Source organism: Dendrobium catenatum, unplaced genomic scaffold (genome assembly GCF_001605985.2).
Source record: "Dendrobium catenatum unplaced genomic scaffold, ASM160598v2 fragScaff_scaffold_1328, whole genome shotgun sequence".
Taxonomy (NCBI): Eukaryota; Viridiplantae; Streptophyta; class Magnoliopsida; order Asparagales; family Orchidaceae; genus Dendrobium; species Dendrobium catenatum.
Window position 1 is genome coordinate 190384 of NW_021319790.1, and position 27532 is coordinate 217915.

A 27532-nucleotide genomic window follows, 5' to 3' on the forward strand; every position below is an offset into this window, starting at 1 on the left:
TGTAACTTTTGCACTTATTGAATGCAACTGAGCTAATTATATTTGGAGTGGTATTTAGTAGTTTTAAATGTAATAATCATTATTATTGATGTGTAACTGAGTTGTTTGATAATTAGAGCTTGAATGTGATATTAGATTGTGGAACTCATGTTGCACCATAACGTTATGTTAACATAGGAGAATAAAAGTAGAGGTAGGCTGTTAATCTTTGACGGGAGTAGCTGTATCATTGGTTTTTTTATCAACATTAATGTCGTACATTCAAAATTCTTACCATTTTGGCATGAAATTTTAAACAGGATATGGTCAATGAGAAGATTGAAGAATACCTGTTTCGTATGCTTGATGAAGAAACCGACTCAGAGTATGTTAAAAATTTACTCTATATTTGTTGTTTGGTAGATTACAGATATTGGCTATGTTTGAGAAGCGTCTTGTGTTCATCACAGTCTAACATGAACACAGTCTAACAATGACAAGTCAAGGTTGTAGGTGCAAAATTCTGCTGAGTTTATCTTGAAAATTGAACAACAAATGAAGTGCTTGTTTTTACATCTCTAAACATTTCCAGTAATATCATTTAACGATTTGTTACTTTTTTTTTTCTGCAAAGCATACTACCTTTGATGGGTTATCAAGCATATCTAATTTTGACAAATAGTGGAATGTTATATGCCATTAACAACTAAAGTTTGACCACTGATTTTTTTTTTATTGTAAATTTGACCTACCTCATTAACAAAGAGAAAAGGGATAAAAAAAATAGAGTGACAAAAATTGAGAGTTGACAATAATAATAATAATAATATATAGAAATGAAAGTTAATCGTACCTCTAAAAAGATCTAGAGATGTCTAGAAGGTTTAAAGCTATCCTTTTGATTTGATATGTTCTATTTTGTTTCAATTACTATTTTCCTTCTAAAAATATGCTTAAGATAGAGTGCTGAACCAATTTTTTTTGTCATCTTTGATAGTATTAAAAAAGCATCTGTTTATATTCTCCAAATAGCCGATAACAAGAGGATGCCCTAAATGTCTTTAGTCTTTGATTATAATAAAGATCTCTCCTAAAGAGAATTTGGAGGGAATTACATATGACATTCTGTAGAGATCTTGAAGCTCAAACGAGAGAAAAGATTTAGAAGGAACCTTTCCTGAAGTAACACCCCAACCAAAGAAAGCCATCTTCAAGGGATGAATGCCTTCCAAATCCAAGACTTACTGATGATACCTCCATGCTTAAATAAAAATATAAAAAACTAATCGAGAAAATGCCTCTTAGAAAGCACAACCACTTTGGACAGTTAATGATGAAAATCAGTATAGTCTGATTCAACTCACTGTATATATTTTAAATATCATTAATAAGATGAAAATGAGTGGTCTACTTCCCATGAAAATGCCAGTTTGAAGTGGGGAGAAAAGAGACTTTGCTAGACAATCAGGATTCTAAGCCATATTAAAAAAGATTATGGTGAAATTTTGTTGAAGCTAAGTTACATGTCGAAACATCCTTACAAAAGCGTTCAATTGAAGTTATCACGAGTAAGGTTACATAAATGCTTGCTTTTGATGATGTGACTTGATAAGTGATGTAGGCAAGGGGGGGTCAAATCAAATCATAATATTTGATTTTTGACTTCCCTAGCTCATTAATGTCTAGTGAAAGATTAGCTCATTATGAGCTGATGTTTAGCTCTTAAATTAAAGTTGAAGTGTGCAAGCTTTTGGGTGAGTGGAACTTGCCTTTTCCTCTTCCTGTTACCTCTTGAACTGCTGCGGTCCGTGACTTACCTGTTGGATTCCTGTGCTTGGCTGTTGAAACCGTGCCCTCCTCCTTGAGAATTGTTGTGCCGTTTGGGATTTCTATAAAAAAAAAAAACTCCTGGTTTCCTGTGCTGAAACCGTGGCATTGGCTCTGTATTTGGCTGGTTCCGTGGCCTTGTTCTGCTTGGAAATGGCAGTGACTCTTGGGATATCATGCAAGGTGACTTTTGGCCTTTCATTTTCTATTATTTTTATATGGGATTTGAGGGGTTTTTGGGCTGTTAAGTTTCTCGCCTATTGCCTATATATATGAGATGTTTTGTGATGAAATGGGTGGTGAATGATATGTGATTTTTGGAATCTAACCTGCGGGTTATTGGAAAAGCTTGCGAGCTTTGTCCGTTCTTCTTTCTCATCCCCTCCAGAAATCCTGTGGGCTCTTTCCAACCTTTCTTCTCGGGCTTCTAATCTCTTCGTCTCTCCGCAAGTGCCACTCCATCTGTATCTTTCGTCTCTAAGTGAAACAACTTTAGGGTGTCGTCAAGTGATTGAGTCAAGTTTGTAAGTCGTTATAATTTTAAAAGTTTGTAAATCATTTTATTTTCTAATATAAAGTTATTTTGGTTCAATTGTCGTATTTTGTATCCTTATGGGTATTTTAGCGAGTTTCTTTTATATAGGAAGTGTTTTTCCTTTGTGATCAAAAATTTGTGTCCCTCTCACAAATTTTTGATTGCATCAAATTTAGTATCAGAGCAAGTTAGGAAGTCCTTGGATTTAGTTGTCAAGTCTTATTTTATTTGTGATAAAAAATTTGGGTCATTCTCCCAAATTTTTCATTGTATCACGAATGAAAAACCCCTTCACCTCCTCGAAAGAAACCAAGAACTGACTCATCGGGAGCTGAGTCTTCAAGAAGGGGAGTTTGATGTAGGCAAGGGGGGGTCAAATCAAATCATAATATTTGATTTTTGACTTCCCTAGCTCATTAATGTCTAGTGAAAGATTAGCTCATTATGAGCTGATGTTTAGCTCTTAAATTAAAGTTGAAGTGTGCAAGCTTTTGGGTGAGTGGAACTTGCCTTTTCCTCTTCCTTTTACCTCTTGAGCTGCTGCGGTTTTCTGCTGGTTTTCCTCCCATGAATTGCTTCGGTTTCTCTGTCCCGTGGTCCCCTTTCTCTCATTAAAAGTGGTGGCTTTTTGGTTGCTGAAAACCGTGACTTACCTGTTGTATTCCTGTGCTTGGCTGTTGAAACCGTGGCCTCCTCCTTGAGAATTGTTGTGCCGTTTGGGATTTCTATAAAAAAAAAAACTCCTGGTTTCCTGTGCTGAAACCATGGCATTGGCTCTGTATTTGGCTGGTTCCGTGGCCTTGTTCTGCTTGGAAATGGCAGTGACTCTTGGGATATCATGCAAGGTGACTTTTGGCCTTTCATTTTCTATTATTTTTATATGGGATTTGAGGGGTTTTTGGGCTGTTAAGTTTCTCGCCTATTGCCTATATATATGAGATGTTTTGTGATGAAATGGGTGGTGAATGATATGTGATTTTTGGAATCTAACCTGCGGGTTATTGGAAAAGCTTGCGAGCTTTGTCCGTTCTTCTTTCTCATCCCCTCCAGAAATCCTGTGGGCTCTTTCCAACCTTTCTTCTCGGGCTTCTAATCTCTTCGTCTCTCCGCAAGTGCCACTCCATCTGTATCTTTCGTCTCTAAGTGAAACAACTTTAGGGTATCATTTTGTTTGAGTCATTTGTAAGAGTCAAGGTTTGTAAGTGTCTTATAAGTCCTTTCATAATATTAAAGTTGTGTTTTGTTTTGTGCAAGTGTCGTCGCCTTATCTTATGTTAAATTTTAGTCTCTTTTAAGTTATAGGAAGAGTTTGTTTTTGTGATAAAAAATTTGGGTCCCTCTCCAAATTTTTGATTGCATCAATAAGTAGTTAGAATCCACATAAATAGTTTTCTAAATCCATTTAGAAAGAGGAGAAACATTCATTATTTAGACATATAAAATACCAAAACCACTAAATGTTTTTAGGCTTGCATATGTTCTTTCCATTGATCAAGATGGGACTGTTGACCACTAGACCCCACCTGAAGCGGTTTGCTCTCAAATGACGCAACGGTTCGCTCACCTAACTCCCCTTAGGGCATTAAAACTCAAACGACGAAACGCGCTTTGTCACACCCCATGACATCCCCACCAACAGTCGCAGGGTGCAACAAAGAAAAACATAAAATTCTTCAACATTTAATCTATCATTTCTCAACATATATGTATATTCAAGTCACAGTTCAACACATTTTGCTATAAACAGAAGCATTCAAAAGAGCTCATTTATATCATGTATATATAATTACAAAGCCAATTGCATTTTTAACCCCCGTGACGAATTGCCTCCTCGATTCTGGCATCTCATACCCTTTTTTATTTGTGAATCACCAACATAATTCACATCTTAATTTCTATAGTTTATACAATTGAATAAAATCACTTCATCTCAATTAACAATTTACCTCGCAATCAAAACCTCCCCTCATATACCTGTTAAATTTCTAAATAAAAATTGTGTATAATCTCTTTTAACATTACCAATATTTGAAAGTCTATTAAACAACTGTAATAAAATTCAATTTGCTTACCTCTGTTTGTTCCTTTCCCGCAATTCCCTCTTCTCCCTTCTTCTTCTTCCTTTTCCACTGAATTCTGCACTCACCCTCATGGCAACCCCCTATTTCTACCGCAATTGGTCTCTCCAGCACTCAACCGAACTCCCTCTTCCGCCCTTTTTCCGCCTCACAGAACCAGCAACACTCCCTGGTAGATACACGATTGAATGGGAAGAGGGCTGTTCACGGAAATCTTGATGTAGACAAGGAATATAGGGGACCCTATATTTCTTGAACACAAAAGACACACAAGAAGAAAACTGACAAAATGAGAAGAACTTAAAACAAACTTTGTTAAATAAACTCAAACGACCCAAAACTTGACAAACACAATAAAAGATGCTAGGAGATTTTAAAGAAATAAAGAAACTTAAAATGACGCTATCCTCAGACAACCGTCAGAGCGGGTTCCTCACATGCATCGAATTTGTAGGTTAAATAAGTAAAGTGCATAGAACTAGCAAACCGATGGTCCACCACAGCAAGACTATCCAAATGCTTCCAAATCAACCAAGACACGACACCCTAAAGCTGCTTCACTGTTGAGAAGAAGGATACAGATGGAGTGGCACTTGCGGAGAGACGAAGAGATTAGAAGCCCGAGAAGAAAGGGTGGAAAGAGCCTGCAGGATTTCCGGAGGGGATGAGAAAAGAAGGTTGGAAAGAGCCCGCAGGATTTCCGAATAAACCCGCAGGTTAATAGCAAATATGCTAACAAATATCAACTGCCTCCCTTCACATCATCATCTCATTTTTATAGGCAAAGTAGGAGAATGCCAAAAGCCACCTTAGTTAATGTTCACAACATCCCAAGCTTCTTTTTTCATAAATTTCCAAAAGCCATTTTGAAAACAGCCCAAGCTATTTCGGAAAAACAGCCCAGCATAAATTTTGTTTCGGAAATCATAGGTAATTCACGGCACCAAGGAGTCAAGTTCTCGGAAAGCAAGCAGCCCGCTAGAATCCAAAGCAGCAAATCAACGGGAAAAGCAGCACAGCTCGGGAAAACAAAGACCGGCTGAATTCCCAAACGAAAATCAATAACTTCCCAATGAATTCTCAGCATAGAGTTTAGCCCCCATTAAATACAAGCCACGGAATCCCAAGAGACAAGAAGAAAAGGGGAAGGGGAAGGGACAAGGCCACTCCAAAAGTTAAACTTCATAATGATGTACCTTTTTGGAAATTAATGAGCTACTAAACTTCAGCTCAAGCAACTTAGGGAACAAGCTCAAAACCGAATGATCCAAAACAACCAACCCGAGAACAACCAGCAGCCAGGGACCAATCGAGCCAGCAAACCAAAGGTCTACCAAGTCATATGCACTTCCTACACGATCATTGGATGCTTTCCCATCATTGGATAGCTAAAAAAGAAAAGAAAACAAAATATACTATTGTTCAAATAAAATAAAAAGTACATAAATTCTTAATAGCATCAAATCTCTAATATGGTATGGCCTCAAACATAACAGCCCTCTGATCAGCCATCAGCCAATGCATGCTTTATTTAGTGGCTGCTTAGTGGAATAGGGTTTAGCATAATATAATAGTTTATATAACCTTTGTACTATCTGTAGTGGAATAATATCAGTTACTATATTAGTTAATATACTAGTAATCTTAACAGTAAGATATTATTGTTATATTAACTAATATAATATATATTAATGTCAACATTAAATCAACATTAATTAACTGTTAACAATAATTAACAGTAAATGAAATTTAAACGAAAAAAATGCAAAACTCAGATTAATGCGATATCAAATTACTCGAAGGGGCAAGAAATACAATTTTAATTTTAAAAGCAAATTCTATCATTTTTGGGTAGATTCAATTGCAATTGATCAAAATGAAGGGTAAGGTGCTTTAGAGTTACTTAAATTTGGTTTAGTAGATCTACAGCCAAATACTCAGGTAAGGTATGAACGAATATTTGCAAATTTTAATAGTTCAAGCTTAAAATGAGGTACCATATAATCATATAAATGTTTTCTAGCTGACAATATTTTGATAAGAAAAGTATTAAGCTATTTACTGTTTTCTTATTCTTCTTATGCAAGCATTATATAAATATATTTTTATATTAAATCATGAAGCATGTAATTCCCCGTCAAATATGAGTTTAGAAATTTTAAAGCCTAATAAATATAATTTTAGTTAGGGTTGACAATGAAATGTTATAATACATCTACAAGCAAAGGGGACCCTGATGGAGGCATTAGGACCTTAATGTAGTTCAATAGAGATAATACTAGTTTTTACCTGAGCTCTATTGAATATTATTATGAAGCTTTAAAAGTTAACTTTATGTTATATGATGGTTAGAACCTGAGATATCTAATTATGATATTATTCACAATTTTTAATTAAAATAAAAGATGAAAAGTAGCATACGCAATTAATAAGTATTTACATGTATAAATGTAAATTGTGATGTTTCAATCTTTAAATGACATTGTATGGGTATACGTTTAACACTGTATCATACCTGTTTCTATTACTAATTCATGTTAGTATATATATGTTTTCAATTATTTTATAAATTATCTTATGAATTAGTTCACTGATTAATGAAATCATATTGTTTATCATACTGTTCATTGAATTCTTTATTAGAATTTCATATATGTTGAGTCTTATAGCTCATCAGATTTTTATTCTAGCTGTTGTTACTAGAAAGGGCAAGGATAAGATGGAAGCAGAATAGACTCAGTTCAATATAAAACTTTATACTATATTATTGTGGGCTTTGAAATTTTGCACCCCGGCCTCTTCGCAACCCTTTTTTTTTATTCGTCAGCAAGGAGAGTTTTAACAAGTTTAGGTTCCTGGGTAAATTTTCAGAAGGCAGATTTAGGTTTCCCCACCATACAGTTTAAGTGCGTGGTGATAAATTTCAATTTCCAATATCTAATTTTGCTTCTACTATATGTTGGATACTATATATAGGTTCAACGACTAGCCTTAATCGAAAGTTCTCTGATGAGGACATCGAAGATCAACGGCTACGATCGTGTCTATTTATTTTCATGTATTTTATTTGTTATTTGTACTTTTTCATTTCTACCCTCACTTGAGGGCTTTGTTTTATGTTTGCCCTAGGGGTAATTATGTCTTTTTATTTTCCCTCATGTATTTGGCTATTTAAGCCCTCCCCTTCCTCTTGGAAAGGGGATGATGATTATTGATAATGAAAAGTTTCATGTTTTGTTGATCTCTTAGTGAGTTCACGTGATCTCTTAGTGAGTTCATGAGAGGAGAAGCCCGAGGAGGGTAATTCCCAATCCCCGCCAATCTTTGGAAGAGTCCGAGGTTCGCGGTTCTTACGATCTCTTTGTGAGTTCGTTAGTTATCTCTATCTTTCTTGTATTTTCTTGTTCTTCTCTTTTCTCCCCTCTTCAACCACAAAGTATTCCCCTAGCTCCATTGCCGCCGCCCCTTGGAGTCCACCCGCCGGCCACCCGCACGGCTCCGGCCGGCCACTTTGCCGGCAACCTCCCCAACCGTCCACTCCCTCCCGCATGCTCCAAATTTGAAATTTGAATTTCGAATTTCGAATTCTTTCCTAATTTGGAAATCCAATTTAGGAAAGTTTTATTTGATAAATTCCAATTTCAAATTAAATTAAATTGGAGTTCTCATAACTTACCTCCACGTCATCACCCACCTTGTTCTTCAAATTTCGAAAATTCAAATTTGAATGAGCTCCAAAATTTCCATAATTGCCAAAGTCCAAATAAGGAAAGAATTGGGTTGAATCCAATTCAAATTTCATGGCATGAGGAGTTACTAATTCTTATCCTAGGTGGCATCGACTCATTTGGAAAAGCATTGAATTCTCCCCAAAATCCCCTCTCTCCTTGATGCCGCCGGCCCTATGATGGGTCCCCATTGATTGCTTAATTAATTCCTCCTTCCATGTTTGAAATTCAAATTGATTTCAAATAACTTTCCCTCTAATCTTTTAAAACTGAAATTTATTTCAGTTTTCTTCCTAAACCACTCATCCATCTCTCTCATAGGTTATTAATTGCTATTCAATTTTCCTCCTTGATTCCTCTTAAACTGCCGGCCCATTATGGGATGAGTGCTGCTCAGATTTTCTGAGTATAACGTTGCTGTCCAGAACAAAATCCAGCTGTAAAAACAGCAAACCTGCTGCCCACGAATCATGCAGCTTTGCGTTAAACCTGAACAAAATTTTCTGCCTTCACCCAGCAGCTGGCCCACCGTCCAGAGTTTCCTGTTTCGCTGTCCAGGAATATCCCGCCAGCCACCTGCTCCTTCAGAACTGAGAAATCAGCAATTTCATCCCGCTGATCTGCTGATTGAATAGTCCCCATCACGGCCCAGAGGTTTCCAGCAAATTTCCTTTGCTGTCCAACAATTTGGGAGCCCCCGTTTGATGTCCAGGAGTGCCCAAATCAACAAGAAAACTGTCCAAGAATACCTCCTTGCTGCTGTCCAGAATTTTGAAGCCCAGAAAACTGCTATCAGCATCCTTGAGAACCAAAATTGCTGTCCGGAATCTGCTCCAGGCCACCTACTTCCGATCCAACCAACAAAGCACCACCGGAACGTTGTATAACTTCATTCCTTGGGTGAAACTCTTCTCCTAACACTCTTATCTTTCTAGTTTACTTTTCGTTTATGGTTATTAATGGACTCATGAAGATCATGTCAATTATTCGCCGCTAGAACCTAGTAATAGGAAGAGTTGTGTGAGGGATCTTTCATAGCCTAATCTTATTTTTAGTATTTGAATTTATTGTTGGAACAATCTACGTATGCAATGTTGGATTAAGATGGCTATCTTTTGAACTTAACTTCTATGCATGAAAATTAACCTAAGCTAAGTACCACTTAATATTTATCTTATCGTTCAATTCCGCATAAGATCTTACTTATTATTGCCTCTAAATCTAAGCGTGCAAACTTCATTAGGCAAATCATTTTCGCATGGATATGGTATCACATCATATTTGGTATCAGAGCATGGCTAGCATGCTTTGCTTGTGCTAGAAGTTCCTAGGAGATCAATTACCATTTGAGTAGATCATTTTGCATGCGTACCTTTGCTTTCTTAATAGAAATCCCTGTTTTATTTTGCTGTCCAGTAATTTCCTGCATGTTTTCATCATTCTAAACAAGCATTTTACAGCATCTAAGAGTTGTCTATGTCCTTGGCCACCCACCCAATCACTTAGGTCACTTGCTACCCTAGAAAAACCTGCTGTCCAGAAAATTCCAGCACTCGTTTTTGAGTTTAAACAAGTGTTATATTGCTGCCAACACTTAGAAACCTTCCATTAACACTTAGGCACCTTAGGCCATTATTGTAGTTTGCTGTCCACATCATTCCTACACGCATCTAGTGAACTGTATGCTAGTTTCTTAAGTGTATTAGGTGCTGTTCTCAACCTAACAACCTCCCTAAGTGCATAGGTTACTTAACCCACTAGTGTAGCTTGCTGTCCGAACATTTTCTGCACCTTGTAGTGAGTCTAAGTGAGCCTAACTTAGTGTCTAAATGATGTCCTTTACGCCCATTCTTCTTTAAGCATCACTTATCACTTTCCAATGGACTCGATAGGTTTTCAAAAGAGGTTAGATGACCTAGTTAGTCTTGTAGGCTCTCTAACTAAAACCACAAAGGAGGAACATGTTGACTTTCCCCACTCTAGGTACATATCCCATTCGCTCAGTCATGCTAGTCGGAAGATGCCCCTTTCTGCTTATCAACCTAGACCTGAGACTAATCCTCAACGACCTCACTTAGAGTCACCTTATCGTTTACCCACCCACCTTTGATGGTTCTTCGGACCCTTACTACTTTAGGGAATGGGTTAGACGATTAGAGGACTATTTCGAAACACGACATATCTCCGAGTCCCACCAGATTAGCATCGCTAAGTCTCACCTTAAAGATCGAGCTCTTCAATTTTGGATGAGATTGGAAGATCATAGAGTGTCTCGCGGTGAGTACCTTACTTGGAAAGACATGAGACGAGAACTTAATTTGAAATACCAACCCCTACTAGTGACTGTCGTCTAGAGCATCACCCTACCTCTTTTGTTGGGACAAACCATGGAAATCACTATAGTCGAAACCAACCTTCATTTAATAACATCAGGGTTGCTGCCCCACCCTGTAGGTCTTCACCTAACCCTAATGGCCGATCCTCTATTGGGTAGTCTGATAGATTAACCTATTATGACTCCCCACTGAGACCCACTTCTAGCAATCCCAATCAACCTTTAGCCTCCCCAGTCCCTGACCCTACGAGTGTAAATTTAATAGAGAAAGGCATTAAGAAGAAGAGGTCCCCTGAACCTGAGACTGAGTGCATCCATTTCGTGGATGCTAATGATATCACTAATAACGAAGAATTCTTTGAGGATGAGATGGAAGTGATTACATTAGACTCCCTACATGATGTAAATCCCAAGTTAGGAGATCTAGAATCCTCAAACCTTGATATCCTAGTCCATCATGATCCTAATCTCATAATGGATATCCCTTTGGATAAGGTCTGTCGGGAAGATATTAATTTGATCTCGAACGACACTGATCTGACCTTGAACCCTGTGGAATTGAATTTGGAAGATCCTGATTTAGTTGTAACACCTACTGAGATGACTCCGGATAATTTTGATAATTCTGATTTAATTTTGGATAATTCTAATTTAGTTTTGGATAATTCTGATTTAATTCTGGATAATTCTGATGGCGACTTAGATAATATCGAGTTGGAAGTAAGTCAATCAAATTTATCACCTGATATATGTGTAACGGAACCCATGGATCTTAGGGTTGCAACCAAACCTGAGTCTCTTTCGGAAGATAGTACTTTGAGTCTGAAAGTTTTTGAGCCTGATTTGAGCACTGAGCCCCCTCTTGTTCCATTAGAGTCTAACTTTAGAGCTGCTCTATTAGATTTATATTTGGCCAAGTGTGACATTCCTGATTCATACCTTTTGCCCGTTATAGCCTCGTCCTACCAGGATAAGGACCACTTCTATCCTAGTCGGATGAATTTGTTCGATTACACTACCCCCACTAGGAGACTGTTGTCGACCCTTACTAAAACCCCCTATAGAAGTGCCCTGGTAGCTAAGAGTGTTTTCATTTCTCCCCCGACACCAGTTCCCTTAGGCCAAACACTTTAAAACCCCTCTTTTTGTGACTCGTCCACTTTTCTAGCTATGTGTTCGTGTGAGTTAGTATGTTGTTGTGCGTGTGTTTTGTAGTCCGTTGTCTTTTAAATTTTTCTTTGTTTAAAGTTTGTGTGTGAATCCATATTTCATTCATATTGCATATCAAGTATCGTGTACCACCTCATGTTCATCTTGTTGAGTCTTGAATTTTGGACACATGAATTCGCATATCACATGTCGCATTTACAATACATCTACATGACTTTCTTAAGAAAATTGCACGCCTAATTGAATAGAGCAATAATAAGTATAAACTTTATGCTGATTCTAAATGACAAGTTAAATCTATTAAAGTTGTAACTCAGTAATGGTGCGGATTCGTCCGGAAAATTACATGCATAGAAGTGCAGATTATTTAGATTAGTCAATAAAATCAAGAACAACGCTTGCGTGGTGGATCTGCTTGCAGAGTTCAACATTTATTCCTTTTCTAACATAAAAGATTTAGTAGACTTTGAAGGTCCGGAGTTAAACCCCCAAATCCAATTCAAATTAAGCCTTGTGTGACCCCACCTTGTGAGAAACCCAAAGCCTACCTCCACTCCCAAAATTATTCCCAAAATTCCTATAGCGGAGAAGGTTGACATGATTCCTAGTGATGATATTATTTCCACAAAAGAGGGTGAACGAAGAAGAAACTTGATTAGGTGAAGAGGTGAACCCAAAGTCAGAGGATACGTGGTCAGAGTGCAAGGAGCTACAACAGATAAACCCATATGGACTCTCTGGATTAAGATGGCTATCTGAACTTAACTACTATGAATGATGAAAAACCTAATAAGCTAAGTACCACTTAATATTTATCTTATCGTTCAATTCCGCATAAGATCTTACTTATTATTGCCTCTAAATCTAAGCGTGCAAACTTCATTAGGCAAATCATTTTCGCATGGATATGGTATCACATCATTCTCTCTTGTCCCAATCGGCCTTCTGAAAATTTATCTTGAAACCTAAATCTGTTAAAACTCTCCCCGTCAACAAAAAAGCAGACGTGGAGAGGCTGATGTGCGAATTTTCGGAGCCCACTGAGACCTCTACATTCATCATTTTGCTTCCACAAGAAACTTCTTATACAATTCATTATCTTGAACAAAGAGAGGGATAAAGGAACAAAAAATAAGACAGTTAATCAAAACAATCCTTCCACCTTTAGAAAGGAATTTATTTTTCCATGAAGTAAATTTTCTGTAGATTTTGTCAACAGTAGGAGTACAAAGATTTTTTGTATCACTTTAGAACCCAAGCTGGCGAAAAATTTAAGAGAATAAAAGTACTTGTGATAGGCCTTTTATTATGGAAACCATATCATTATAGAGGTCCTTTATAAGGAACCTTTATCACGATTGCTTGACTATAATACCTAACTACTTCAGAGTGTATCTCGAGTGGTGCACTCTCTAGTTCCGCCTGAACCACCACCATGTATGCCACCTTCCAGCTGTTCAGACTAGAATTTATTTCGGCTAGAGTTAAATGATGTTGGATCATCATAGTCAAATGAATCTCAGTCATTGACTTTGTCTTGTGATTTTTTAAGTTTTTATGGATATTTTAAATATGTTTCTTGTGTTTTTTTTTTTTAATTATTTTTTTTTTAAATATGTTTCTTGTGTTAAATGTGCAATAAGGACGCATTTTATTTGTTTCATTTTAGCTCAAATCTTTTTTAATTTATATTGAGGATCTATTTTACACAAAGGATAGGCAAAAACTATAAGAACCATTAATAATTGAATACTGATTGAATTTGAACTGCACGCAAACAACCATTTCACTGGACATGAATTGTTCGTGGATGATGATCTTTTTTCAATCCCATGTGTGGCATACCTTAGGGGATAGTTTCTCCAATGTGTTGGGCTGTTAACCTTTTTTGGAGACGAAACATAGTGCAAGACAGCACATAACATAGCAAGAAAAAATTAAATACTGAGTTTTGAGGCATTTTAGTCAGTATTCTCAATGCTCATTTGATGCCGTTCCTATGTCCTTTTCTGGTATTTATGTCACTTTGGTAGACTTTAAAGGCATTTTTGAAAGGCTGTGTTTCTTCAGGGTTAGTTGATTTTTTTTGTTCTGCTCAAACTTAACTTTATTTAAATCAAGTCAAAGTCAAATTCAGTTTCTAATGGTTTGGGCTGAAGTTGAATTATTATAAAATCAACCCTGCAAGAAATTGTTATATGGATATAGTTAACAAGAGGTTGAATAAATGGTCGACCTAACGAAGATAGATTTAAAAGTAATCAATTGGTCAATTGGAGGCAAATATCTACCGGAAGCCTTTGGAAAAGCAAACCGATCAACATAGATGAGGTTTTCTTAGCGAAGATTAGGCAGATAACAATTAATCTAGTATTGGTTTGCTACCATCTTTCTGTCATTTGAGGAACGTGATGAACAAGATTATCTGAGCGGATTTGACTAGAGAGAGATGTTTACATTGAGTATCCCAACTCATAAATTAAGAAAATAAAAATTCTATAAAATAGAAACATAAGGTCTTATTCTGTGAAAGCTGTATTTTCTATGTAATCTATCATTGTTCTTTTTGTTGTTAATAAAACGGAAAGGCAACTGAATCTATAATGACCTGTTTGGAGACGCTGCAGTTAATTTTATAACAAATGTAAACCTTCTCTGTGTACATTTAAGTAACTTAGGAAATATCTGGTGATGTTCTTTAATTTTCTTCTGTATATTTATTTTTGTTTTTTTCTCTATTTTGAAATGGGTTAAATTTCAAAATAGTTATCCGACTATTCATATATAATTATTTTAGTCCCAAAGCCTAAGGTTGCTCTAATTTAGTCTTTCAACTATACAAAATTGATTCAAAATGGCCCATTTCGGACTAAATTGGGATCAATTTTGTAAAGTTAAGGGGGACAAAATTAGGATCAATTTTACATCATAATTACAATATGAGGGACTATTTGGTTAAATTTCTATAGTCAAGGAACTAAATTAGGGCAACATGATATTCTAAGACTAAATTGGTCATACACGAATAATTTTGAAATCAAGCAGCCAGGGGGTAAACTATTTGACATTTGCAGCAGGATATTATTTTTGAAGTTTATGTACTAGGATATAAACATAATCTAAAAGGTTATCCAATGTTCCAACTAATCTTATTAATTCCTCTGCAATAGCTGCATCCTTTGTAAATTTTTCATTCCATACAGATGGTACTTTTAAATGATGATGACTAGGCTGGTTTATCCCATGTGTCATCATGATTATATTTAATGAGTAATCTTTTGTCTAGCAGGATTGGCAATCTAGTCCGTGCAACAATTACTCGACTTCTTTATGCGTCATGCCCAACTGGTCCATCAAGATGGTTGTCAATACTACATAAAATGGTATCACGTTTGTTTTTGAAATGTTTTTTTATACCATTCTTGTTTGTTCATGCTTTTGTTGTCTATTTCAGATATTATACTATCCTTACTGCTTTAAGCTTAGGCAGATTTAATTACAAGCGAGATTCCTCAAATTGGTGCCTACTCAGTTCTCTTTCAGTATTGTTTATGTTAAAAACTTCTTAGAAATCAAGTACAATTTTCTATTAAAAAAATATGGGTTTAAGAAATGTGGGCTCCGAAAATTTGGCCCTGGCCTCCTCCGCTTGCATTTCTTCAGGGGGAGTTTTAACGGATTAAGTTCAGGGTAAATTTTGGAAGGTAGATGAGTTTGTAGATAAGATACTACCTAGAGATTTCGCCCTCATTTTGTGAGGACTTTATGATCTGAGTTCTGGTTTCCTATAGGCGTAAGCACCTATAGTTAATTACCCCTCCCGATAACGAGAGAGAACTTTCGATTAAGGTTAGCCATCACTGAATACGTCATATCTGTAGATACGCGGTATCCGGCATATAGTAGCAGCATGGGCACTTGAAATTTGAAAGGTGTTTGAAGAGTGGATATTTAAAATTTAAAATTTCACCATCTTATAATTAAAGCGGATGGCGGGGGGAATGATGATGGACCCGATCAAGATTTGTTCATCTAGTGATATTCTTGATCGGACATTAGCTCTTTGTGAGATGAAGTAGCTTTAAGATTTGTCTTCCTTGCAAACCGTTGCATAGGGTGGATGGATTTTGCTTTTAAGTGGTTGGATAGTTAATTTCAATTTTAAACATCTTTGGATTTTTGGGATTTTGAATTTTCGGGTATTTGGGATGACATTTTTGAAATATTTGGAATGGACCCCTCCGGTTGAGATCTGCATTCAACATGGTCATCATCGGGGTATTTGTGGTCATTTCCATTTGGATGGAATCTTGTCAATTCTGTCGAGCTATCGACAAATGATTGAGTTTCGTGGGTTTTATGTCTTTGTTGATGAATTTATTTGTTCATAAGCCTTGAAGGTCTTATATGAACATATAAAACAGACATTCTGGTTGACACCCTGACCACATATCTATTCGATAGTTTGAACCATGTCAAGTCCTATCTATTCATATAGAAGGATCGGGCTCAAACTATGTTTATTTATTGACCAACGTAGCATTCCTAGACGTCACGTGTGTATCCAAGACATGCTCGACGGGGCCCATGCAGGTCTTGTGATTGCATTTACCCCTTTTGTATACATGTGTATATAAATTACGGTGCATGTGCGGAGGGATTTTTTGTAATATTTTGACGCCGATCAGTTATGCGGGTGACCGCCATTTGAATGCAGCGTTTCATTTGGATGCTCGTACATGCATTCCGTCCGCTTGTAAGGATGTTGTGAATTTTGGTGTAGTGGCATCGTGCTTTTGTTGCCCGCGATCTATTACTACTAGTCCTCTGCTTCTGCTTACAGGTGAATTGTAGTGTTGTCACATGATTTTCGCGAGATACCTCACTGTTCTGATATAGACTCCCTTTTCTTATTCACCAGGATGTCTTTTTAGGGCTCGTATAGGAATCTTATGCCATCATCATCATTTTTTGTTGTTGGCTTAAATAAAGAATCAATCATTTCAATCTTGGATGAGTGTGTCCTTACTGATGCCTTATACCTTAAAATAAGTGATTGCTGCCTTGAAAAAAAAACTCCTTTCAAGATCTACAGTGTAGTAGACCTCTACAAGATGTTACATCCGTAACCAAATAATTTGCCTTCAAAATGAATAGAGGTATATGGGCGCACTTGTCATTTTTGATGTTCGTGGATGTCAGAATTATTTTCTTCCCAAGTATAGGTCAAAGGAAGAAATTTTGGAACACCAGGAAGTTTAGTTTGAATTTTCTCAAACATCTCTTCCACTTTTATAGGAGGTATCCTTCTTATGAGAGGATTTTGTCCAAAAGGTCAACTGGTATTCGTACTTGCCAAGTGCCATTGTACACATTTGTGTCCATAGGGGTTCTCCACAATCATAACGTACCCGCTATTGTTATCCACAATTGGACCATGTTTCTTTACTGAGACCAGTCATATTTGGTATGATCTCTTGCAAGTGTTCGTAGAAGAGGCATTATTCTTGCATCATATCCACCTTTCACCAATCTCAGGTGAGCTTTGTGTACTTATTTGCAGTGATGGATCTTCCACTATTGATTGCCAGTGTTATCGTCTCAATATACAAGCGTCGTTGCTTGTGTTGGGGATTTCATTAGTACGTGTGGTAGTTACCCATGAGCTTTGTAACTTCTATTGTTGTTTGCAAGTGCAGTATATTTGACCTTGTAGGGATTGTTGTAGGAGTCCATTTCATTCATCAGCATGATGACACCGATGGTTCTAGGTTGTTGATTGTAGGCACACATCTCCAATAGTTATTAATAGGTGTCATATGTAATTGTGTTCATAGGGGATTTGTTGTACTCGTGGTATGCCCACTGTTGTTATCCACAAGTGTCATATCAACTGTACGTGTTCATTTGCTCATTGTTATCGACTGCAGGAGTGATCTGGCACCTACTATGAGTTGCTTCAGTTTCGCCTGTAGTTGAATCATTAGAAATTTGACGGACTTCCTATAGTCCCTTGTAGGTGTTTGCATTTACCGTGAATTAACCATTCCTGTTTGAAGGGTATCGATGTACTTGCTAGATACTTGCTTGCAGATGATTATAACTTCTTCAGATGTATTAGATTGGCCATTCAGCACATGCTCGGTTATTATTGTTTGTATGGTTGAATGTACTTGTAGGGTTCTATCGTTGTTGGTTGTATGAATATCCCAATGTTTGTTGCATACTACATATACTTGCATCATAACTACCTTCACCATTCACCGGTGGGCTTTGTGCACTTCTCGCAGCATTAGTTACATACAGGTTGTTGATATTGACTTTAAGGCATTATTGTACTTGGTCCCTATTGTATGTTTCTTAATTGACCGATGTCGATTCCAAGTCAATCACATCTGAAGGTTCTCCACCACGAGTCCCTTCTTTGTTCATTGTATTCATTTGAATGCATCATGTTATTATTTGGCATTTGAATTTTGATCTTGATTGTGTATTTTAGAATTTAGGGTTCAATTTCTTGTAGTTCAGTTCAAATCATGTTCCCCATTGTTTGTACAAGTCTTCTGCACATTTGGTTCAAGTTCTATGCATTCATGTTCAAGTACATGTCCTTTGTATTGTTGCTCAAGTTAAGCCTTCTTTATTGTTCAGGTATTGTGCACTTCGGTGTAAATTTCAGCAGCATCCCGGCATATCCCCCATTTTGGGGAAATGTAAGTGATGTGAAACATAAATGCCATGTACTTGTCTAGGTGGCAATATTAATTAAATCCCAATCAATTTGGGGAGAGAGAATGAAAATCTGAAATTAAATTTCAGATGAAGTGGAATTGGCCGGATGAATTTGAATTTAAACTCAAATTTAATGGGGAGAATTAAATTGGATGAGAGGGAATTGTGGGAGGTAATTATGGAGGCTTAATAAGGGGGCCTATTAATGAGATAGGAGAGAGATGGAAATTTTAAGTATGTGAGGATCACAATTAATTAATCAAAATCTGAAATTTAGATTTCAGATTTTAATTATATCATGTAACTCCCTTCTTTAAAGAAAATTTGGAGGGAATTTGAAATTTCAAAAAGATTGTAACTCCCTGTAATTAATATCCTAATTTAATTTGACTTAATTAGGAAATTCATTAGGGGAGGAGAATTCAAAATTCGAATAGGTGGGCTAGAGGGAAACCGGCGGCAAGGCTTCACGGGTGGCCGGCGGCAAGGACTCCACGGTGGCCGCTGGGCGGTTTTCTGGCCGGCGGGAGGGCTTTGCAGGCCGGCGGGATGGGGTGCTGGGTTGGTCGGCGGGAGGCTGGCCGGCGGTTGGCTAGGGGAAAGGGGTGGCGGCAAGGATCCAAGGAGGGGGGAAAAGGGCAATTCTACTAGGGATTACTATGCCACATATTCACCTTGATTTCCCATACCAATTGATCACAAAGATAATGGAGAAGAAGGTCTAGAACTCACAAAGAGATCTAGCTCTTCTCAAAACTCACTAATAGATTTGAGAGAGAGATGCACTCACAAAGAGAACACAAAGTAGAGAACTCACTAAGAGATCTCAAAAGAAAAAGAACTCACTAAGAGATCTAAAAGATGGAACTCACAAAGAGAACGCAAAAAGCAAATTTTCATTAACCATTCATCATCCCATTACATAAGAAAGGGCCTCTATATATAGGCGTAAGAAACTAAAACAAGACACATATGTCCCTAAGGCTTACATAGGACGACCCTCTAAAGTGAGGGTAAAAATGGAAAATTCATAATAAAAAATTTAAAAATTACAAATAAAATATAAGATAACGTGGGACGATGACAGTCGTTGATCTTAAGCTCCTCGGATAGACATGGACGGTTGGATGTCCGCATCAGTAAGGGAGCTGAGCCTTCCCACCACGCTACAAGAGCGTGTATGATCAAGACCTACAACACCTACTTTGAAATTTTTATTATTCAGACAAGGTTGGTAGGTTATAAAGATGTTACAGAGTTTATCATATGGCCAATAACAGCTAAGTCTATTACTCAAGTATTAGATAATCTATTTGAGGAACTAAAACATGGATTATAAGTTTTATCATATTGAGCTACTTGAGCATGACCCATATGTTTTTCAGGAGAGTTAAAGAATTTTTTTTAACATGTCAATTTCTTATATGTTGAACTCTCTAAACTTAGTGAAATGAGCCTATACTTTTGATTGATTTTCTTTGTAGCTCCTGACATGGCATGCTTTTAAATCTCAAAGCACATGTAAATAATTCAAATTTGTGATGTTTTTCACACTTCCTTCATGTTATGTATATTTTTAAACACAGATAAAAGATTAAAGTGGTTAATGAATAGTTTTACTACTAAACACCTCATTAATTTGCTGATAATTCTCATGTAAATAAATTTAATTTGTGATGTGATTGATACTTAATTTTCTATTGGGGTAGCAATTGAATGTGGATGTGATAGGAAGCACTTGAGGATCTCAAGTGAAAACGTATTAATCTTGGAAAAACAACAGGAAATATACACAAAACTTCCAGGAAAAACCAAAAAAATAGCAATTTATTACAATAATCAGAGATAATAAAAGGAAAATATAAAGATACAGTCGATCCTCAATTTAAGAGGAGGATCTATCTCTTCTAATCCTTAGACGTCGTTAGGGCCCAAATGCCAAACACCCAGACAAAATTAGCCACAAACATTAAGATAACCCTAATCCTAATTTTTCCCTTCCTACTTAAAGCATACAATTAAATAACACAAGCCAAATCCCTCTATAGCCCTAACCTCCTCCTCCTTCCTAATGGGATTCCCTAGTGGCCCATTATTGGGTTGGGAGACAATTCCTAGGGTGTAGACCTGTGAAGCCAGACCTTTTCTTAGGGCCGACTGGACCAATCTAGCATGTACTGGTCTAGCTATACCCCCCCCCAAAGAATCACCTTGTCCTTTTGGTAAAAGGAGGGGAACTAATGCTTCACCCTCTCATAGGGCTCCTATATGGCATTATAGTTTGGTAGGCTCTTCCATTTGATCAGAACTTTCTTAGTTTCCTCTTCTTCGTGGCGAACCCCCATCAACTCTATTGATTTTAATACCACCTCCAAGTTCTCTGTCAGTGTCACCGGTAACTCAGAACTCGCTGCATGATCCACAATTGCCCTCCTCAGTTGGGATACACGGAACATGAGATGTATAGTCATTGTCCATGGTAATTTCAGTCGATATGTCACATCTCCAATCCTCTCTAATACCTCATATGACCAAAAGTGTCTTGGGACAAGCTTCTCATTCCTCATGTTGATGACTGTCTTCTGCCTGTATGGCCGGAACTTAGATGTCCTTCCTATGCTCATATGTTTGTTTCTTCATAATCTGCTAAGCCCTCAACAAATGCCTCTTCATTTCTTCCAGCATTCTGTCCCTCTCCTCCAAGTACTCCTCTACTGAGGAAACTGGGTTGCTACTATGCCCAAAGTACATTAGGTTGGATCACATCCGTGCAACACTTTGAATGGGGGCATCTGAGAAGTAGAATAATGTAAAGTGTTGTACCAGTACTCTGCTCATGCTAACCACTTGGCCCACTGCCGGGGTGTTTCCAATACAAAGCATCGTAGGTATCTCTCCATGCTCCTATTAACCACCTTTGTCTACTCATATGTATGCTGGTGGTAGGCTATGCTCCTCTTCACAACTATCCCCTGTAGCCTCTAAAAGTGACTGAGGAACACCTTATCCCTGTCGGATATTATAGACTCTATTATCTCATGCAGTCTGACCACCTCCCTGATGAAAGTTAATGCCACTATTATTGCTGTGTAGGGGTGTCGTAGGGGAATGAATTGAGCATACTTGCTCAGTCTTTCTACTACAACTAAAATCTTTATGAACCCTTCCTATCATGTAATACATCTATGGTCGTATACTTGTTCCTTTAATAGATCTCTCATCTGGCTACCAACTCCTCCACATTATTGTGCATCCCCTTCCAGTACAACCCTGAGGCGAGTCTCCTGTATGTCTTTTGCACCCCTGATTGACCCCCAACAATGCTCCCATGGAACTCCTAGAGCCGGTGTGGAATATGGACTGATGTCCTAGGCATCACAAATCTTCCTTGGTATAGATGTCTCTCCCCTTCTAAAGAATAGCCTGGATGGCTACTTCCATCCTTCAACAAATATGCCCTAATCTTCCCCAACTCCTTATCTCATGCACTCTCATCCTTAATGCCCCCCCAATCCAGCATCAGTGGTGTTGACACTACTATCATATGTAACTCTCCTATACATCCGGACAAGACATTCGCTGCTTCTTCTCTATCCTCGGCCTATACTGGATTTCAATGTCATATCCCAATAATTTTGACAGCCATCTCTTGTGTTCCTCTGTCACTATCCTCTACTCCAACAAGTACTTCAAGTTTCGCTAGTCCTTCGTGCCAATGAAATGCAGACTGGGGTCGCCACCTCTGGATGGCTAGCTGTGGGCTCCGAAAATTCGGCCCCGGCCTCCATCGCCTCGCTATTTCTTTTTTTTTTATTTGGCGAGGGAGTTTTAACGGATATGTTCCGGGGTAAATTTTGGAAGGGCAGATGGGTTTCTAGATAAGACACTACCCAGAGATTTCGCCCTCATTTTGTGAGGACTTTATGATCTGAGTTCTGGTTTCCTATAGGCGCAAGCCCCTATAGTTAATTACCCCTCCCGATCACGAGAGAGAACTTTCGATTAAGGCTAGTCGTCAATCAGATACGTTTATTCGTAGATACACAATATCGAGCATATAGTAGCAGCAATGGATTGGATTTGGAAATTGAGGAGTTGAGTTTGGATTTAGGTATTTGGAAAGATTTGAAAAGTTTGATATTTAAAATAGAAATTTCACCGTCATGCACTTAAAGCGGATGGTGGGGGAATGGATGATGGGCCCGATCAAGATCCCATGGTTCCGTCATCCCGGGCCATCATGGTCCCTGGTCTACTTAGTCAGAGGAGGTAGTCAACCCAACCTGACAGAAGGATCCTTATCGGCAGCCATGAGTTGCTTCGTCCAAGGGGACCTTGTAGACATGGGATGGATGTTTGCCTAAGGGGACAAATTTGAATCCACCTTAGCTAACAGAGGGCTTTGTGCCCTATCGATCATATCCTATTGATTCATATCTCAAGGATTTAACGCCATTAAGGAGCGTATTGGCTCTGGCCATAACCGATATATCGTGGTGCCATTTGGCGGCGCCCCTTTATCTTAAAGTCCAAAACTAATAATCGATGTTGGGTACATAAATTTTCACTCGGAATAACTTTACAATCTTTGCAATCTAAACGATTTAATTTTCTATTAAGAAAATAGTCAATCTGGGTTGTATTATGTAATTAAATTAATTAATTAACCATTACTAAAATAATTAATTAAAATTAATTTAATTAATTTTAAATAATTATTATTAAGAATAATTAAATATAATTAAAATACTTAATTATAATTACTTTTAAATAATCATAATTAATAATTATTAAAATTAATTAACTATAATTAAAAGAAATTAATTTTAATTAATAATAATAATATATAATAATTATAAAAAAAAACAAAATCTCTCCCTCTCTCTCTCTCGGGTTCGGCATTACAGGATTTGGCCGAAGAAGCTTGCGCTAGGGAGAAAGTTACCTGCACACCGGCGGGCTCCCGTTGTTTGCTCCGATCAATATGGTGTAACTTCCGATCCTACTACAAGGGAAAGTCGCTGTGGGAGCAAAGTCGAGCAGCCACGAGTGAGCTAGGGGAAGAGGCGACGTCGGGCGACCGTGGGGAAGCAAGGACGGACGGCACACGACAGGGAGAAAGTTCCTTCACGCGAGCGAGCTCCGATTGTTGCTTCCGATCAACGTGTTGTAACTTCCGACCTAAATGTCGTAACTTTCGGCCGAACAGGAAGGGAAATCCGTCGAAGGAGCGAAGTCGAACAGCACAAGGAGCCGAAGAAACGGCGAAGGGTAGAGAGTTTCTTCGACAGTTGCTTCCGATCAAGATGCTGTGACTTCCGATCCTTCAGGGAGGGAAAGTCGTTGCAGGGAGCGAAGTCGAACAGCAGGGAGGAGTCGGGGGAGAAATCAGAGCGGAGAGAGAGGAGGAAGAAGCCGAATGAGAGCGAGACGTCGTCATGCGAACCTTATGCGGAGATCGTGGGAGAATAAATGACATCGTGCTGAATTCGGCGCTCGAACGTGGTCGACGACGTGCTGAATTCGGCGCCGAACAGGTACGTAATTATATTATTTTTTTTTTCTTTATTTTGTTTTATACGACAGGTTAACACCTGATTTTGAGAATTGGTTTGAATCAGGCTTAGAATCAAGCTCATTCCAAGTTCAAGTTCTGATTTGAGTAAACCCCTTGTTTATTTGTTGACTTGAGTTCAAGTTCCAAGCTCAAGTGCATGCCCACAAGTTCTCTATTTGAGTTCACTTTCTATGTCCCCTTCACTTGGTTCAAACCAAGTTCTTTTGCAAATGATTTATATTTGAGTTCTTTGTCAAGTTCAAACTCAAACCCAAGTTTGAATTTCAAGTCAATGTAGCTCATATCTCATTCAAGTTCAATTTGAGTTTTGCTTGAGTCCCAATCAAGTCTACAAGTTTGTTTGTCAACTTTCCTAAGTGCTCGCTTAAATCCAATTGGAGTTCAAATTACGCATAGTCCTTTGCACTTTCTTGCATACAAGTTCAATTGACCCAATTTCCAGTTTGCAAGTTTTCATAGTTAAGTTGCAAGCCTTTGCTTGTTTGGATAGGATTCAGATGGATCGCTTTCTTATCCTTCAAGTCAAATTCATTATAATTCCTCTATTGAGAAATCATCTGAATACATGTTGAGTCTTTGATATTTTTGTTCAAATCTTCTTATCATCTTGAGTTCAATTCCTTATAGTATAACTTTAGTTGATTGCTTAAAAGTTTCAAGTATAAGTAATTGTTCAAATTTGAATCCGTCTTCATCAAGTTCAAGTGTCCCCTTCACTTTCAGCGAGCTCCTGTTGGTGCTTCCAATCAAAAATGCCGTGACTTCCAACTCGATAGGAAGGGGCGACGTCGGAGGGAGGCGGAAGAGCTGAAGGGTGCGGCTAGGGCTTGAGGAGTTCGGCTTCTGATCGGAAGAGGGAGGAAGAGGTTCGGCCGGAGCTGGCGTCAGGTATGTATGCAGATCTCTCTCTCTCTCTCAGCCGACGGGTATGGGAGGATCGGAAGAGGTGGAGTTCGGTCGGGTGAGAGGATCGGAGACTGGGTTGACGTCGGGGGGAGAGAAGCTTGCGGGATTGTGGAAGCAGAGGTTGGAGAGGGAAATCGGGAGAGTCGGGTTCGGTCGGAGCAGAGGTTTCGTATGGGGAGAGTGTCGAAAGGAACCGAGAGTTCTACTTCGTTTGCTCGATATTTAAAGGCGAGAATGGGAGTGGGATCGAGGTTATCGTTGCAGGATTCGCGCAGGATTTGTGCGAGGAGACGCGAATCAGCTCTGCCAGCGCCGAACAACTGACATTTCAGCGAGTTTTGAGCGGGATTTCTGGATCCAACGGAGCAGAGATATGATTTGGTATTATACATTGGTCAACACTAGCATAATGGCCATTATTTCCATCTCATAGATTGACTTCAACTTGGCTCTAGCTATCAACATCTGGTTGAAGTAGGCGATGGGTTGATGGCTCTGCATGAATACTGCTCCCAATCCATACCCTGAGGCTTCTGTCTCAACTATGAAGACTTGAGTGAATTTTGGTTGTGCCAAGACATGCACGGTGGTCATAGCCTTCTTCAATCTCTCAAAAGCTGTTGTGGCTGCCTCCCCCCCACAAGAAAGCATCCTTTTTCAATTGTTCTGTCAGTGGCCATACTATGGTGCTATAGCCCTTCATGAAACTCCTATAGTAGCCAATCAGCCCTAGAAATCCCCTCAGCTCCCTGAGATTCTTGGGCAATGGCCATCTCAACATAGCCTCAAGTTTGGCTTGATCCACAGCTACGCCCTTCTGAGAGACTAAATGTTTCAAGTACTCCACACTGGCTTGGGCAAAACAACATTTCCCTCAACGGATGCTCCTTTAACACCTCTAAAACCTTCCTCAAGTGCTCCCAATGCTCCCCATTTGACCTGCTATAAATCAGATTATCATAAAAAAATACCAGCAAAAATCGCCTGGGAGAGGTTTAGAAAACCTTGTTCACGAGGGATTAGAAAGTGGCTGGGGCATTAGTGAGGCCAAAATGCATCACTATGAACTCATAATGCCCCTCATGAGTTCTAAAAGCAGTCTTCGGCACATCCTTCCTTTTCATTCTGATATGATGGTACCCTGACTTCAGATTTATCTTGGTGAAGATAGCTGCCCCACTCAGCTCATCCAATATCTCATCTATCAATGAGATAAGAAACTTGTCTAGCACAATTTATCTATTCACCGTCATGTAAACCACGCAGAACCTCCAACTTCCATCCTTTTTCTTAAACATTAACATTAGGCTAGGGAAAAGGACTACATTGGGCCTAATAATCCCTTCTTCCAGCTTCTTTTTGATCAACTTCTCAATTTCATCCTTTTGAAATTGAGGATAGTGGTAGAGCATGATACTGATGGGCGACACACCTTCCCTTAAGGTGATAGCGTACTCCTGCTCCCTTGGTGGTGGAAATTCTTGAGGTGGCTGAAAATCCTCATTGAATTTTTGAATCAATAGTTGTACTAAAAGAAGGATGTCCCCACCCTGCTTCAATATGATCCCCTCTAGCCTCTATGGCTCTACTAGATAACCTTCCCCCACCTCCTGTATGCTCCTCACCATGATTTTAAGTGATACCATGGCTTTGGAGAGCCCTGCATCTCCCTTGATCACTACCCTTCTCACTTCCACTGCCACCTTTATTGTCAATGCTCCCCAATTGACCTTGGTGTTCCCCAAGATCTATAGCCTCTTCCTCCCCAGGATAAAGTGCTCCCTAACTCTAATGGGAGAAAATTCTCCCTCACTTGGACCCCTGTATGGTCAGCACTACTCCCCGATATATCTCCTGGCATGTCTCCACCTTTCATGTACCCATCTTCACTCCATAACTTTATATCCACCAATGTCAACCCCAATTGGTCCACGACCTGGTTGGAGATGAAATTGTGGGTAACCCCACTGTCAATTAACACCGTCATATTCATGTCTGCTATTTCCCGCTTCATCTTCATGGTATGACTTGGAGTGAATCCTACCACTGAGTTCAAGGAGACCTCTATCATGTCAAGATGCAGCTTGTCCTCCTCTCCCCTGTTTCACTTTCACCTCCCTCCTTAGTTTCCTTGTTATCACAGATGGTAAGAAACTGAAGAGTTTGTTTTCAGCACACTTGCCCTTGACTATATTTCTCATTATATCTGAAGCATAATCTATTCGCTCTCTTCTCCTACATCTCCTGCTCAGTCAGTCTTTTGAAGTTCCCCCCACTTCCTCCTCCCACTTGCTTCTCCCTTGGGTTCTCACGAATGTTGTCCAATACATGCCCCTTGGGTGCTAAAAGAGTGGTAATCATCCTATAAGAGCTACTTGAACTGCTGCCTTTAGCTCCCCTCTCCTGGTACTTCTAATCTTCTAGCAGTTGTGTTAGCTTCATTGCCTCTCCCAAGTCATGAGGTCTCATGATCCTCACTGCTAGAGCTGTCAATAATGGACCCGACCCGAACTCGACCCGAAAATTTTGGGTTAGGGTTGACCCGAATCCAAAACGGGTCGAGTTCGGGTTGACCCGGAAACCCGGGAATGACCCGATTTGACCCGGAGCAGTCCCGCGTCAGCCCCGCCCCGCGTCACGCCAGCCTCGCGTCAGCCCCGCCCC

General features: G+C 38.8%; 1 protein-coding gene across 2 annotated transcripts in view; it reads left to right on the top strand.

The window, feature by feature from the left end:
• Positions 1-271: 271 nt before the first annotated feature.
• The window catches only part of LOC110093192 (protein SWEETIE-like), a 47894-nt gene continuing 20633 nt past the window's right edge, over positions 272-27532 (top strand). Inside the window, exons 1-2 of one of the 2 annotated variants that reach the window (XM_028699513.1) lie at positions 272-364; positions 14942-15035. In XM_028699513.1, the coding sequence (XP_028555346.1) occupies positions 303-364; positions 14942-15035 (156 nt within the window). In that variant the 5' untranslated portion in view covers positions 272-302. The remainder of the gene's footprint in view (positions 365-14941; positions 15036-27532) is intronic. The other variant, XM_028699514.1, reaches the window with a different exon arrangement.